Source organism: Lontra canadensis, unplaced genomic scaffold, assembly GCF_010015895.1.
Source record: "Lontra canadensis isolate GAN:19392208 unplaced genomic scaffold, GSC_riverotter_1.0 scaffold7, whole genome shotgun sequence".
In the NCBI taxonomy this organism is placed as follows: domain Eukaryota; kingdom Metazoa; phylum Chordata; class Mammalia; order Carnivora; family Mustelidae; genus Lontra; species Lontra canadensis.
The window spans coordinates 30,025,894-30,040,931 of NW_022631001.1; the positions used below are offsets into that span (position 1 = coordinate 30,025,894).

General features: G+C 44.1%; 1 protein-coding gene across 9 annotated transcripts in view; it reads left to right on the forward strand.

The window, feature by feature from the left end:
• The window catches only part of DNHD1 (dynein heavy chain domain 1), a 76,898-nt gene that overhangs the window by 30,693 nt on the left and 31,167 nt on the right, over window positions 1-15,038 (forward strand). For all 9 annotated transcript variants that reach the window (XM_032853332.1, XM_032853333.1, XM_032853331.1 and 6 more), the window contains 9 exons: window positions 4,894-5,051; window positions 5,533-5,658; window positions 5,748-6,024; window positions 11,418-11,545; window positions 11,642-11,834; window positions 12,253-12,347; window positions 12,844-13,051; window positions 14,430-14,555; window positions 14,874-14,971. In XM_032853332.1, coding sequence (XP_032709223.1) covers window positions 4,894-5,051; window positions 5,533-5,658; window positions 5,748-6,024; window positions 11,418-11,545; window positions 11,642-11,834; window positions 12,253-12,347; window positions 12,844-13,051; window positions 14,430-14,555; window positions 14,874-14,971 — 1,409 coding nt within the window. The remainder of the gene's footprint in view (window positions 1-4,893; window positions 5,052-5,532; window positions 5,659-5,747; window positions 6,025-11,417; window positions 11,546-11,641; window positions 11,835-12,252; window positions 12,348-12,843; window positions 13,052-14,429; window positions 14,556-14,873; window positions 14,972-15,038) is intronic.

Consider the following 15,038-nt stretch of genomic DNA (forward strand, 5'->3'; position numbering starts at 1 on the left):
GTGGTTTGTGTGACCTCAGATTAGTGAGCTTCATTCAGTTCCTTTATTTGTAACATGGACATGATAATTTAGTCACTCACAGGGTTATGATTAGGAAGAGTAAATGAAATATTTTTTGCAATGTTTCTAGTATTGAGACAGCCAGGCACTAGGTGCTTAATTTTTTCACTTAATCTTATCCTTCTTGTGATCTAGTTTTGCTTACTTATCCTCCAACTCTGTTCCTCTTCTGCCTGGTCTTCCTTGAATTGTGAATGACATCATTATTCATTCTTGTGAGTTAGTGTCCATCCTTTACTCTGCCCTCTCCCTAACTCCACCACTTCCAACTGTCACCAAATTCTTAGCATTCTTCTGCCTCCTAAATATCTCTCAAATCTGTTTTCCCATCATCCATCTCCAATTTCTAACCCCCAGCAGCCCTGGTATTTTTCAGTCTCTGATTTTTACCATACGATGTCGCTGTTGAGCTCCTCTCTGCCATCACTTGCCTGCCCACTACTGCTCTGAAAAGCGCACAGTTCCAACAACCTAGCTAGTGTGATAGGCCCCAGGGGTAGTTTGCTAAAGGATATATTCTCTCCTGGTCTATTTCTTCAACCTCAGGCCTCCTTCCACCCATTCCTTCTCTCTCTTGGTTTTCTCAGTCTCAGTTCTTGGTATTAAATCCCACTGATGACTTCCTTCTAGGCTCTAGAAGGTTCATACCCAGTGTGTTTTAATTCTCTGTGCCTGGAACTCATTATCTCTTTCCGGTTGCTGAGATGCTCCTAGAGGAGAAGTCAGTTTATTTTCACCCCTCAAAACATAAAACAGAGCAGAGTGGAGTTAGGCTGCCTGAGTTTGAATCTTTGGTCTACCACTATGTGATTTTTTAAAAAGTTTTTATTTAGGGACACCTGGGTGGCTTAGTCAGTTAAGCTGCTGCCTTAGGTTCAGGTCATCATCCCAGGCTCCTGGGATCAACCCACATCAGGCTCCTTGCTCAGCAGGGAGCCTGCTTCTCTCTCTGCCTCTGCCTGCTTGTGTGTGCTCTCTCTCTCGCTCGCGTTCTCTGACAAATGAATAAAATCTTAAAAAAAAAAGTTTTATTTAAATTTCAGTCATTGAACATACAGTGTAATACTAATTTCAGGTGTACAATATAGTGACTCAACACTTCCATACAACACCCAGAGCTCATCACACCAAGTGCACTCCTTAATCTCCATCACCTGTCTCACCCATCCCCCAACTCTGCTCCCCTCTGGTGACCATAAGTTTGTCCTCTACAGTTCACAGTCTGTTTTTTTGTTTGCCTCTCTCTCTCTCTCTCTTTCTCTTTTTTCCCCTTTGCTCATTTTTTTTTCTTAAATTCTATATATGAATGAAAGCATATTGTATTTGTTTTTCTCAGACTGACTTATTTTGCTTAACATAATACTCTCTAGCTCCATCCATGTTATTGAAAATGACAAGGTTTTATTCTTTTTATGGCTGAATAATATTCCAGTGTGTGTATACACCACACTGTCTTTATCCATTTGTCAGTCGATGGATACCTGGGCTGTTTCCGTAATTTGGCTATTGTAGATAATGCTGCTGTAAACATCTGGGTGCATGTATCCATTGAATTAGTATTTTTGTATTGTATAGTTAAATACCTAGTAGTACAATTGCTAGATCACAGGGTTGTTCTATTTTTAACTTTTTGAGGAATCTCTATACTGTTTTCCAGAGTGGCTGTACCCAGGCTACATTCCTACCAACAATGTAAGAGGTTCCTCTTTCTCCACATCCTTGCCAAAACTTGTTGTTTCTTGGGCAACTGGGTGGCTCAGTCAGTTAAGTGTCTGCCTTCGGCTTAGGTCATGATCCCAGGATCCTGGGATTTTTATGGTTTTAGTTCGTAACATTTGGGTCTTTAATCCATTTTGAATTTATTTTTGTGTATGGTATAAGAAAGTGGTCCAGTTTCATTCTTTTGCATGTAGCTGTCCAGTTTTCCCAGCACCACTTTTTGAAGAGATAGTCTTTTTCCCATTGGATATTTTTTCCGGCTTTGTTGAAGATTAATTGACCATGTAATTGTGAGTTTGTATCTATTTTTGTGCCAGTACCATAATGTTTTGATCACTACAGCTTTATAATATAACCTCAAGTCCAGAATTGTGATGCCTCCAGCTTTTTGTTTATTTTTCAAGATTGTTTTGGCTATTCAGGACCTTTTGTGGTTCCATACACATTTTAGGATTGTTTGTTTTAACTCTGTGGAAAAATGTTACTGGTATTTTGATAGGAATTGCATTAAGTGTGTAGATTGCTTTGGGTAGTATAGACATTTTAACAATATTTGTTCTTCCAATCCATGAGCATGGAATGTCTTTCCATTTCTTTTGTGTCCTTTTCATCTTCTTTCATCAGTGTTTTGTAGTTTTCAGAGTATAGGTCTTTCACATTTTAGTTTGAATCTATTCCTACGTATCTTTTTATTCTCAGAGCAGTTGTAAATGGGATTCATTCCTTAATTTCTCTTTCTGCTGTTTCATTATTGGTGTAGAGAAATGCAACAGATTCTGCACACTTATTTTGTATCCTGCAACTTCACTGAATTTATTTTCTAGCAGTTTTTTGGTGGTCTTTCAGGTTTTCTATATATAGTATCATGTCATCTGCAAATAATGAACATTTAACTTCTTCCTTGCTGATCCAGACACCTTTTATTTCTTTGTTGTCTGATTGCTGTGGCTAGGACTTCCAGTATACTATCTTCTTCTTTTTTTAAATTTTATTTATTTATTTGAGAGAGAAAACGTGAGGAGGAGGAGGGGAGGGGGCAAAGGGAGAAGCAGACTCCTGATTGAGTAGAGAGCCCAACACAGGGTTCGATCCCAGGATGCTGGGATCATGTCCTGAGCCAAAGGCAGGTGCTTAACCAACTGAGCCACCCAGGCACCTCTCCAATACTATCTTGAATAAAAATGGTGAGAGTGGACATCCCTGTCTTATTTCTGACTGTAGTGGAAAGCTCTCAGTTTTTCCCCATTTAGGATAACATTAGTGATGCGTTTTCGTATCTGGCCCTTATTGTGCTGAAGTATGTTCCCTCTAAACCTACTTTGTTGAAGGTTTTTATCATGAATGGTTGTTGTACTTTGTCAAATGCTTTTTCTGCATCTACTGAAAGGATCGTGATTCTTATCCTTTATTAATGTGATGCATCACATTGATTGATTTGCAAATATTGAACCACGCTTGCAGCCCAGGAATAAATCCCACTTGAATCTGGTGAATGATTATTTTAATGTATTGTTGGATTCTGTTTGCTAGAATGTTTTTGAGAATTTTTACATCTGTGTTCATCAGGGATATTGTCTGAAGTTCCCTTTTTTAGTGGTGTCTTTATATGGCTTTCTTGTCAAAGTAATGCTGGCTGCATAGAATGAATGCAGTTTTCCTTCCTTTTCTATTTTTTAGAATACTTTTGAAGAGAATAGGTATCAACTCTTCTTTAAATTTTTGGTAGAATTTGCCTGTGAAGCCATCTGGTCCTGGACTTTTGTTGCCATTGTGTCATATTGATAATGTTGTTGAACTCCTCTAAGGCTCAGTTTGCTTATCTGTAAAACAGGGACAATAATATTATCTACCTTAAAGGGTTTTTGTGAGGATTAAAAGGATTAATACAGGCAAAGTAGTTGATATAGTATATGGTTTGCAGTAAACAAGCATTCTATGCTGCATGTTATGGTATACTGCTTTTCATATATTTTTTTAAGATTTTATTTATTTATTTGACAGAGACAGAGAGCACAAGTAGATAAAGAGGCAGGCAGAGAGAGAGGGAAAAGCAGGCTCCCTGCTGAGCAGAGAGCCCAATGTGGGGCTCAATCCCAGGACCTTGAGATCATGACCTGAGCTGAAGGCAGTGGCTTAACCCACAGAGCCACCCAGGCGCCCATCTTTTCATATTTCTTTATTCTTTTTCTTTTCTTTTTCTTTTTTTGTAAGTAGGCTCCATGCCCAGCGTGGGGCTTGAACTCATGATCCCGAGACCTGAGATGAGATCAATAATCAGACGCTTAACTGACTGAGCCACCCAGGCACCCAATAATGGTGTTGCTTATAATCAATGGTATCTTGGTGGTGTCAGTGATTTGGTGAGACCTCATGCTGGTGTTATTCCTGCCCTTGGAAACAGTGGAGTTGTCCCTATCACCAAAGGCAGCCTCTAAGATTACCTTCTAGCCCCATATCCACTGGAGAGCTCCTTTCTTTTAATCCTTAAAAACAAAGGGCAGATTACACATTCTTCTTGGTACCTCTTCTACTAGAGCAAAACCACTAAGGCCCCCCAAACAGAAAACTTTCATCCCAATAGGGCATTCTGCTCTTATGAACATGTCATCTCTGTGCCTTTGTATGTGCTATTTCATCTGCTTGGTGTGGCTTTGCTCTTTGGAGCATTAGCTGCTTGACACATTCCCTCCAGTGTTTCCTCCCAGAGGAGGCCTTTCCTAGCCTCCTCCGGCCTCCTCTCCTTTCACTACGTCAGGCTCAGGGCTCCCAAGCACTTGCAGAGCATTTATCACACTGGTCTGTGATTGTGTGTTCGTCTGTCTCTGTAAGCATATTGTGAACTTCTGAGGGTGGGAACAGTTTCTATCTCACTCACTCACTCTGGTCTCCTGGTGCCCAGCACAGCCCTTAGTAGCTGCAATTAGCTGTGGATCACACCAGTGAATAGCAGCTGACTGGACACTGGGCACGGGTCCAGTAAGTGCTCACTGAGTGAGGGAATGAATTCATGGTCTGGCTTCCCCTTTACTCCTTCCCCACTCTGGATCCACAGCAATTCATCAGCACCCCTTCTCTTTCATATACCCCTCACACCTAACCCTCTCCTGTCTTCAGAATCCAAGTTGGAGAGCATCAGGAAGGACGTTCTTACCCATGTGCAGAATGAGTGCTGGACCCGCAGTCAGCAACTCATAACAGAGCTCATGGATTTCACGGAGGTCTTCCAAACCATCAACTCAGACATTCATACCATTGCACAATGCTCCCAGAAGGTAGGCTCTTCCCATCTTTCCTTCCTAGCTTACCCAGGGTCCCATCTTACTAACATGCTCAGCACACTCTTCTTCAGCTCTCTGGTGAGCTCCAGTAGGGCTTGATGCCTTTAAACTATGTGCACGTATGTGATCTGCCCTTACTAACTCTCACCCTGTTCTCATGGCCCTCAGTCAGGGAGAGGCTGTGGCATGATGAGAACCATGGTCCTGCTTTCAGAGAGAGTTCTGCTCTCTGTGACAGTCAGATCTAGGGATCTCTTGCCCTGTCAACAGGGTTGTGATTTGGTGAGGAGCTGTGCTGTCTTCACAGAGACCGGGGTCAGATGGGATCTGATCCCAATGTGCCCCTGATCCCAGTTGGGTAAAAGGTGGCTGCTGGGGTCTGGAGCCTCTAGCAGGTGGGATTGCCTCATAGGGATGAGCCCAAGCTGGTACGCAGGGGTGTGGGGGTGCTGGTCTCATGCTATGGGCCCTGCAGTTGAACGAGGCCAGTGAGCAGTACAACATGCTGGAGGAGCGAGTGGAATACATCCGGTCACTCCATGAACTCATCCGGAACCACTTTAGCATCTTTAGCGCTGAGAATGAGGCACTGGACATCTCGGTGAGAAGGCAACTCCAGAGGTCACTCATGCCTCCCAGCCCCCCGCCCCCACACCTACTTCGCTTGACTGTGCTCTGCTTGTCCCACAGCTCCTGGATGTGTGGGAGGCATTTCAATTTGAGAAAAGCCAGGCCTCAGAGTTCTTGCTCAGCAAGCGACACGCCATTGTGCCCAAGCTGAAGCAGCTGATAGCCACAGCCCTGGTGGAGCTGGAAGGCCTGATTGACAAGGCCCTATCTGGCCCCTTCATGGACCCCACGCAAGAGCAGAGGAGCACTGAGCGCCAGCTCATCTCTCTGGAGCGTCAGTTCCAGAACACAGCCAGCCACCTCAGTGAGCTGCACCATGCCTATGCCACCTTCACTGGTACTGAGGATCCCTGCCCCTCCCCCCATCCTGTGATAGACCCTCCAGCTGAGATAAGGGTCCTGTGTCCTGATTGTCCCTAAGCAAGTTTCGGGAATCACATAGCTTCCTTTTAATCTCTTTTATAAATGAAAACTGTAGGATAAAATCTTCTTACACTGGCTATGTCAAGGGTCATGCTTAGGGTGGGGAGACAGGGGCCTCACAGTCTGGTAGGGAAGGCAAATGGCAAATGTTCCATTAGAATGTGATGGGGTTAGAGGGCTGAAAGCCTGTGCAGGAGAAATGTAAAGGTGCCAACCTTGTAGTCCTTAGCCTACTCAACCCAGTTCCAGGCTGCAGGCTCTAGATAAGATAGGTCTTGATAAGCCATAGGCACAGCTTCCAGCCAATGTGATGTAGAGGGGCAGCTGCTGCGGGTCTCCCTGACCCATAGGAGGAGACCAGGCCAGAACTATTGATCTCAGCCCTCTGTACAATTGTGCAGCTAAGCTGGTTCCCTCCTTCTTTATAAAGAACTTTGTGGGCTCAAGTTTCTTTTCTCAGGTGCAGTCAGTTCTATCAGTTACTTTTATCCCCTGGAAGGTCACATTGCTTCTGAGTTGCCTCTTGGCCAACTACCAACCACCAACTATTACCAGCTGTGCCTGTGGGCATCCTCAGGCCCAGGGCCATTGGGCCAGATGTAAGGTGGAGGACACCCTGGACCATCCTCAAGCAAGGAACGTTTTCTTTGGCCAAGTATGGAGAGACCCTTGTCCCATACCATAACTGACATAGACCACAGAGCTTGAACTTTCCTCTAGGGATTGGGGATGTTTGTGGAAAAGCAGAGTGGGGACTCAGGCCTTGTGATGCTCAGCCCAGGAAACCCCACAGCACTGCTTTTAGCTCCTTCCATCCCCGGCTCTCTCTAATTAATACTACTCTTTATTTTTTATTATGTACCTTTTATTTTACTCAATACGTTTGACATTTGCTTGGTTTTATAACCACATTAACAACTATTTTGACATCTAAGGTTTACCGGTTTTGTTTACCCACTACCATTTTTTTAAGTCAACAATGAATGTTACAGTAGTTTCAGGTGTATAACATTGTGATTTGACAATTGATTCTATACATTATGGTGTGTGGACCACAAGTGTAGCTACCATCTGTCCTCATACAATTCTTTTTTTTTTTTTTTTTTTTTTAAATTTATTTTTTTTTTTTAAGATTTTATTTATTTACTTGACAGGGAGAGATCACAAGTAGACAGAGAGGCAGGCAGAGAGAGAGAGAGAGGGAAGCAGGCTCCCTGCTGAGCAGAGAGCCCGATGCGTGTCCTCATACAATTCTATTACAGTACCACTAACTATATCCCTTTGCAGTCTCTTTCATCCCCATGACTTCTTCATTCCATAATGAGAGTTGTATCTCCCCCTCTCCTTCACCCATTGTGCCCAACCTCCCACCCACTCTCCTCTGGCAACTCTGTTTGTTTTCTGTATTTAGGAATCTGTTTCTGCTTTTTGTTTGTTTATTCATTGTGGGGTTTTTGTTTGTTTGTTTGTTTCATATATAAGTGAAATTGTATGGTATTTGTCTTTTTCTGTCTGACTTATTTCACTTAGCATTATACCCTCTATGTCTATCCGTGTTATCACACTACTACCATTTTTAGAAATGCCACATCTTTTCATTATTTTCATTCCTTCCTTAAATGGCTGTAATATTTTTTGAGTATTTATTTTTTCTAAGAAGGGAGTTAGAGGTGTTAAAATTTCTAAGCTCTTTTTGTTTTTTTTTTTAAAGATTTTATTTATTTATTTGACAGACAGAGATCTCAAATAGGCAGAGAGGCAGGCAGAGAGAGGAGGAAGCAGGCTCCCCGCTGAGCAGAGAGCCCGATGTGGGACTCGATTCCAGGACCCTGGGATCCTAACCTGAGCAGAAGGCAGAGGCCTTAACCCACTGAGCCACCCAGGTGCCCCAATTTCTAAGCTCTTTATGCCTAGAATGATTTCGTAATGTCCATACATCACAGCTTGGCTAAATACTGAATTCTGAAGTCACAAAATTTTTTCTCCAAACTTAGGCTATTGCATCATTGCCTTTTGATAGTTGGCATTGTGGGCAAATTTGATACCAATTTAACTTTTTTTCCAGATAGGTAATCTGTTTATCGGTTATTTGGTAATGGCTCTTAATATATTTGCTTGGTCTCCTTTCAGAATTCATACTTACGTATTGGATTTTCTGAATCTCTTCTCCATTTCTTTTATCTTCATCATCAGTCATTCCTTTACTCTGAATTCTGGAGAAATATCATGAGCTTGTCTTATCAATTTCCACTCTCTGTAAATTCCACTGCATTTTAAAATATGCACACATATTGTGTGTGTATGCGTGCTTATGTGCATGTGTATATGTACGTAAGTGTATGTGTAGATATTGGTTGCTAAGATCATTCCCTACCAGGGCTCCTCAGAGAGTGGATGATTTTAAGGCTATCTCAGGGTAGGTACAAGATGAGCCTAGAATATTTTTTAAATCCAGAAAGTAAGAGAGTAATAAATTCCTTTAATAAGTAAGGGAGGAACATGTCAGGAAAAATAGGAATTGATTATCTACAGTAATAATAAATAGATAAATAAGTCAATGAGGGAGAAACGAGGACTTGCACTTATAGTAGAATGCCAGGAGTCAACTAGAGAAAATCTGGAGGGAAAAATAATCATTTTGCAAAAGTTCTGATAACTATTGGATCAGGTAAGGATCATCAGGGGATGTCAAATTTGGGGGCAAATTTGATGAGGAGTAGAATGTTTACATTGTCTTAGAGATTCTCCTCCAGAGACTACTTATTAGTTGCAAGGGAGGGGGGGCAGAAACCTTAGCAATTATTTAGTGGAGAAACTGGGCAACATTTTGACCAGGTGTTCAAAGATTAACATCACCAATGAGGGACAGATAGACATCATATACCTCCAGACATGGTACGCAGAGGACACAATACCTATTCAGTAGTCCAGCTGAAAATAAATAACTTCAGTCATGAAAACCATACAAAGACAACATGAACTTTTTGTGAACAAAAAGGGGAGAAGGGGGTCAATGTACTTCAAAGATGTCTGTTAGAAAAGATTAAGCCTGTGAGGAATGTTAAGAGAAGTTAAAGAGACATGACAAGTAAGTGAGGTACTTGATCCTGGGCTGGATGCTGTCCTTGAGGGGGGAAAAGGGCTATATAGAACATTTTAGGTCAACTGACAAAATGGGAACACAGACTGTAGACTAAGGAATTCTGTCAATGTAAGATATGAAATTGATCTCTGTACTACAGTTATGTAAGAGAATATCCCTGTTCTTAGGAAATACACATTTGAGTTTGGGGATAATAGGGCCATGAAATATGTAACCTACCCTTAAATAGTTCAGAAAAGAATTATGTATTTTTGTATACATATGACCATACACACACAGAGCATGTAAACACAAATGATAAAGAAAACGGGTCAAATGTTAACAAAAGGTGAATCTTTAGAAATGGTATATAGATACTCTTGTTACAGCTTTTGCCTGAAACTTTAGAAGATTAAATCACAGGGCGTCTGGGTAGCTCAGTCCGTTAAGTGTCCAACTCTTGATTTTGGCTTGGGTTGTGATCTCAGGGTTGTTGAGATTGACCCCCTCATTGGCCTCTGCCCTCAGAGTAGAGTCTACTTAAGATTCTCTCCTTCTCCCCCCCGCCCCAATCTCCGCTCGTGTGCATGCTCTCCAAAAAAAAAAAAAAAAAAAAAAAGTGAAATCACTTCCAGATATATTTTTTTAAAGATTTTATTTATTTATTTGACAGACAGAGATCACAAGTAGGCAGAGAGGCAGGCAGAGAGGGGGAAGCAGGCTCCCCGCGGAGCAGAGAGCCCGATGCGGGGCTCGATTCCAGGACCCTGGGATCATGACCCGAGCCGAAGGCAGAGGCTTCAACCCACTGAGCCACCCGGGCGCCCCCAGATAAAGTTTTAAAATGCAGTGGAATTCACTGAGTAGATACCACGGCACATGTCTGTCAGAGGATATTTGCTGTTAATACTCAAGTTTGTCCTTCTCTTCTCACATGTCTGGAAATATAATGCCTGTTCTTTCTTATAGAGGAAGTTCCTCATTTGTCCAATATTTGATGTTGAGACAATTGCTACCAAAGATTATGAGTCTGTAGCCAGATCTTTTGAGTCAGACAGAGAATGATTGGAAGAGTTTAAATTTACTACCTTTTTTTTGGTTGGATGAGAGCTTTGATAGCCTGATAGTGATTCTAAGCCTTTCAATATTCTGATCTTCTCCGTGACGGATGATGCTTACACTTGAAAGATGCATGATTCCCAGCATCTGAGCTTTATTTTATTACTTTTTCTCTCACTCGAGAAAGTAAACTGGAATTCAAATGAATGAGAATGACAATTTTACTGCAATATTCTTAAACCTGGTCTGATGTCTTTTAATTGCAATCCCAGTACCATAATGATAATAATTATTATTTTTAAAGATTTATTTGAGAGACAGCATGTGCATACACATGCATAGCAGGGAGGGGCTGGGGGAGAGAAACCCCAAGCAGACTCCCCACTGAGCATGGAGCTGATGTGGGGCTCTGTCTCACTACCCATGAGATCATGACCTTAGCCGAAACCATGATATTATGAGATACAAAGGGAGGGAAGGATGACCAGAAGTACACAAAATAGGAAGCACCATCACTTACCCTCCATGGTCCTCTCTGTGGGCTAGATCTTTACCATATGCATCTCACTGGATTTGTCCATCTAACAGCTGCTTGTTGTGTGCCTATACTGTGCACAGGGCTTGCAGTATACCAGTGGACAAAGAACAAACACCTGCCCTCACAGGCCCATCGCTATAGCTGGGAGAAAAAGATAACAAATAATAAACATAAAATATAACCAAATCAAAACATATATATATAACCAAATCATGGAGTATTTTAGAAACTGAGAAGTTGCACAGAAAAAAGAGGAGAGCAAGTAAGAGGTGTCAGGAATGGCAGAGAGGGTAGGTAGCAGTTCATAACAGCTTGGGCTACCCAGGCCACATGTGGAAGGACTTGAATTGGTGAGGGAGTGAGGTATATGGTCCTCTGAGGGGACAGTGTTCCAGAAGAATGAACTGCCCATCGGAAGCCCTCAGCAGAAAGGAGTGTGCCTGATGCATCCCAGAAACAGAAAGCACTGTCCCTTGGATGGTCCCCACCTGCATTGTACTGAACAACTTTGGCTACCCCAGCCCTGGCACTTTTAGATGCTTGTTTCTGCCATTACAGGCTCCTGACTAACCATTGCCCACCATGGCCCCCGCCCCCAGCCTAGGCCTCAGCCTGCCCTATCCCACAGGGGACGAGAGTCCTGTGCCCTTGCCAGTCTGCGGGACCCGTCCGATTGTGCAGCAACAGCGCATCTGGCACCTGTACCGAGTCATCTCCGAGAACATCAGCGAATGGAAGTGCATGGCTTTTGCCAAGGTGCCAACACTCTCAGAGCTCCTGCCTGAGTGGAGAGACTGCAGGGGGAAGGTGAGGGAAGGGTCTCCAGCTGACAGTGAACCTTCCTCCCTCTAGTTCAGCATGACTATAGCCCAGGAGAAGACAGAAGGCTGGCTGATGGAGGCAGCCCACATGAGTACAAGCCTGGGGCTGCACAGCCCAGTCTTGCAGTGCTGTATACGCATGGTGGAGGAGTTCCGTAGCTACCTACCATTACTGACCAAGCTGGGCAGCCTCCAGCTCCAGAACTTCCAAGCCCTTCTACGAGGTGTGTTTTGGGTAGAATCAGGCTGGGGGAGGTGGGTGGGGTTGTGGTGGGGAGGAAAGGACTTGGGGATTAGAACAAGTAACAACTTTGTTCCTTGCTGCTCCTGTGGGCAACACCTTTCCTCCCTGGGTTGCTCCCTGCCTTGCTCCCACAGGGACCAATATTTCTAGCCTCCTGCACCATCATGTGGGTCCTCTCTGCTGCCTTGGGCTAGACTCAGGCTCGAATCTTAGCTCTGTGCTCTGTGTTGTGCTCTGGACCCTACATTCTGAGTTCTTGGCTCTGTGTTGTACTTTCAGATCTTCTGTTGGGGAGCTGGCCTGGGCTGGGCTCAGGGTTGCAGATCTGAGACTCTGGGATATGGGCCAGACTCTGCCGCATACCGGGTGTTGCTCTGACTTGTCTCCTCTACCTCCAGCCTTAGGGCTAGACAGTCTCAGCAACATGGAACTCCTAACACTGGGCCAGCTGCTCACTTGTCCACTGCTGGATTTTGCAGATCGAATCAATCAGGTAGGGCCCTCCAGAGAAAGGGAGTTGGTCCAAACCCAGGACCTATTTGCTAAGCTGTAATAGATCCAGTTAAGTTCCAGCAACCCCTTGCAACAGGGGGCCGTAGATTTTGGCTTGTGGTTGGGAAGGTGGGAAGCTAAGTTTGCTATCCTGCCTTGAGGGTTTGGGGATCTGATGGGTGGTTTCAGACTCTGACTGAGAGATGCCCCACTCCCAAAGTTGTGGGCACACAGGATAGCAGATGTCCCCCAACACGTGCCCTTTTCCAACATGAACTGATTAAGGTACTGTCCTCTGCTGAAACCTTGGAAAAGAGTGGGTTTCAAGGCAGCAGCTTTAGGTCAAACTATGCTACAGATGGCCTATCTGAAGCCAAATGGTCCTACTCTCCATCTCTGACACTTCACTCCCCTGAGCCCTGGCCCTTGAGTCCCAGCTTCAAGGCTATCCCCTGAGGCATTACCCAGTGCTGGTTCCTGAGACCCAGCTGTTCCAGATCTGGCAGTGTGAAAACGAACGAATCCACGCGCAAGATACCCTACGGCGGCTACAGCGGGTCTGGGAGGCACGCCAGCTGCGACTCATCAACTTCATCCTGCATGTGCCCTATGAGCCCCCAGCCGGGGAGCGCTCCAAGAAGCAAATGATCCGCAGCCCCCAGTGGGAAGTGGTGGGCAAGGACAGTGGCACCTTCATCCTTTCAGGTGAGAGCAGGCTTTGCTGCTGGGTGATAGCCCACTGCCAGGGGCAATTTTTGTCCACCAGGTCCACCAAGCCCTGTGGGATCTAGGTTCTCCAGCCAGGGCCTCATCCTTACTGGACAGGATACACCAGTCTGTCCTGGGACAGTGTCTTTCATGTCACTCCTATTAAGTCTTAATCTTGGGAGCTCCCTCCTCCTGCCCATGCTGCTTCTTTAGCAAAGGTCCTTCCCTTTCTGGGTGTACTAAGAAATCCCTCACAGTGATGATATCTCTCCATTTTTCCAGTGCTCTTTCCTTTAGATGGCATCCTGCTGTCTGAGCTTTTGCCCCACTCATTTACTCTTATCTGCTTTCTCTGAGCCAAACATAGGAGACGTGGAGTTTCACAGTCAGAAGTGCTGTCCCTCAGGAGCTCCCAGTCCAGTGAGAGAGGACAATAGAATAGAGATGACTGCATGGTGAAGAATCTAACTGAGGGCAGTCGAATCTCAGAAAGAGGACCAATTTTAAAGGACTGAAGAGAGTCAGAGGAATCTTCTCTTCCCATAGACAAAGGCTTCATGCTGACTCCTGAAGGATTAGAAGTTTGCCAAACTTACAGGAAGAAAAGGGCATCCTAGGCAGAGGGAACAACATACATACAGGCACCGAGATGGCATAGTTAGGGAATTTCCAGTAGAAGAGAAATTCTCTTATCCAACCCACTTGAAACCCAACTGGCAAATTCAGTCAGTTAAATAGGAAGATCATAAAAAAATGATGTATATATGGCTTAAGATTTTTACTTTAGCTTAAAACATATGAATATACATTTATTTATTAACCTTTTGGCTGAAGGACAAGAGCTTTACTTTGATTTGCAGTTAACTGATAGAAGTTCCTCACTGCCTTTCCCACATTAATGCACTGTCCACCGTTTCTGCTCCCAACTTCTGTAAAGTTGAACAGTGAAGACACTTATGAAGTTGCTGGAGTACAAAATTTTTCTAGATTTTTATTACATTTTATTACATTACATCTAGATTTTTATTACAATTTCCAATTTTTAAAAATTGGCCTATACATAATTTAATATACTTTATCAACTCACCTTTACTGAAGGCTTTCCATAGTTTCCATAGAACCAGGAACTCTTTCCCCACCCATATTTAAGTGGTTAACATAATATCAGATCAAACTCTGTAATTAGGATTATAACTCACATGAACAGGCTTGCAAACACACTCTGACTCTAGGTGAGCATAATTCTCAACATGTTTGGGTCTTCTAGAGAATAGCTTGAGAACTGTTGAGTGTCAGTGTTATTTGGGTAATAGTCATCTCTGCCCTTGTCCCATCAACTGCCAGCTCAGCTCAGCTGGAACCCACTCTTCCTTAGATTATGGCAGCCTGCAGGATTCTATCCAGGAAAGTCTTCAGGTGTTGTTCAAGATCCTGGCCATCCAAAAGTCAGGAGACTTAAACAAAGCAGCTTTGGAGTGGGTGACCATCATGCATAGCCTGAGTGAGTGCAGGCCTCTAGCTGGATGAATGGGTGGGACCTGAGGTGGGTTGGCCTGGAGGGATGGGGTTAAGAGGTGGGGGTTGGGTGGGGGCAAGATCAGAAGGACAAAGTGAGGATCCCCTTCAGAGCCACTTCTTGGGCTGAGGTGACCAGGTGAAATCTTATTCACGGAGAAAGTTTGCTGTCTTCCAAACAAGGTCCCTGGGTCCTGCTGAGTATTTTGGGGTGGGGCACCCTGAGAGGTGAGGACCAGCTGGACCCCCTAGCAGAAGCTAAAACCCCAGTCTCCCTCCAGTGTTCCTCTCACTGCTCACACAGGTGCCCTGCTGGAGGTGTGGGTGACTTTCCAGCAGCAGTGGATTTTTCTGAATAAAGTTCTGCATGAGATGAAGATCGAGTTTCCTAGTCCTGACCTGGTAGGGAAGAAGGGTGAGGCAGGTGGACAAGGGCTAGTGTGTTGTCGTGGGGCTCAGGCAGGAAGGG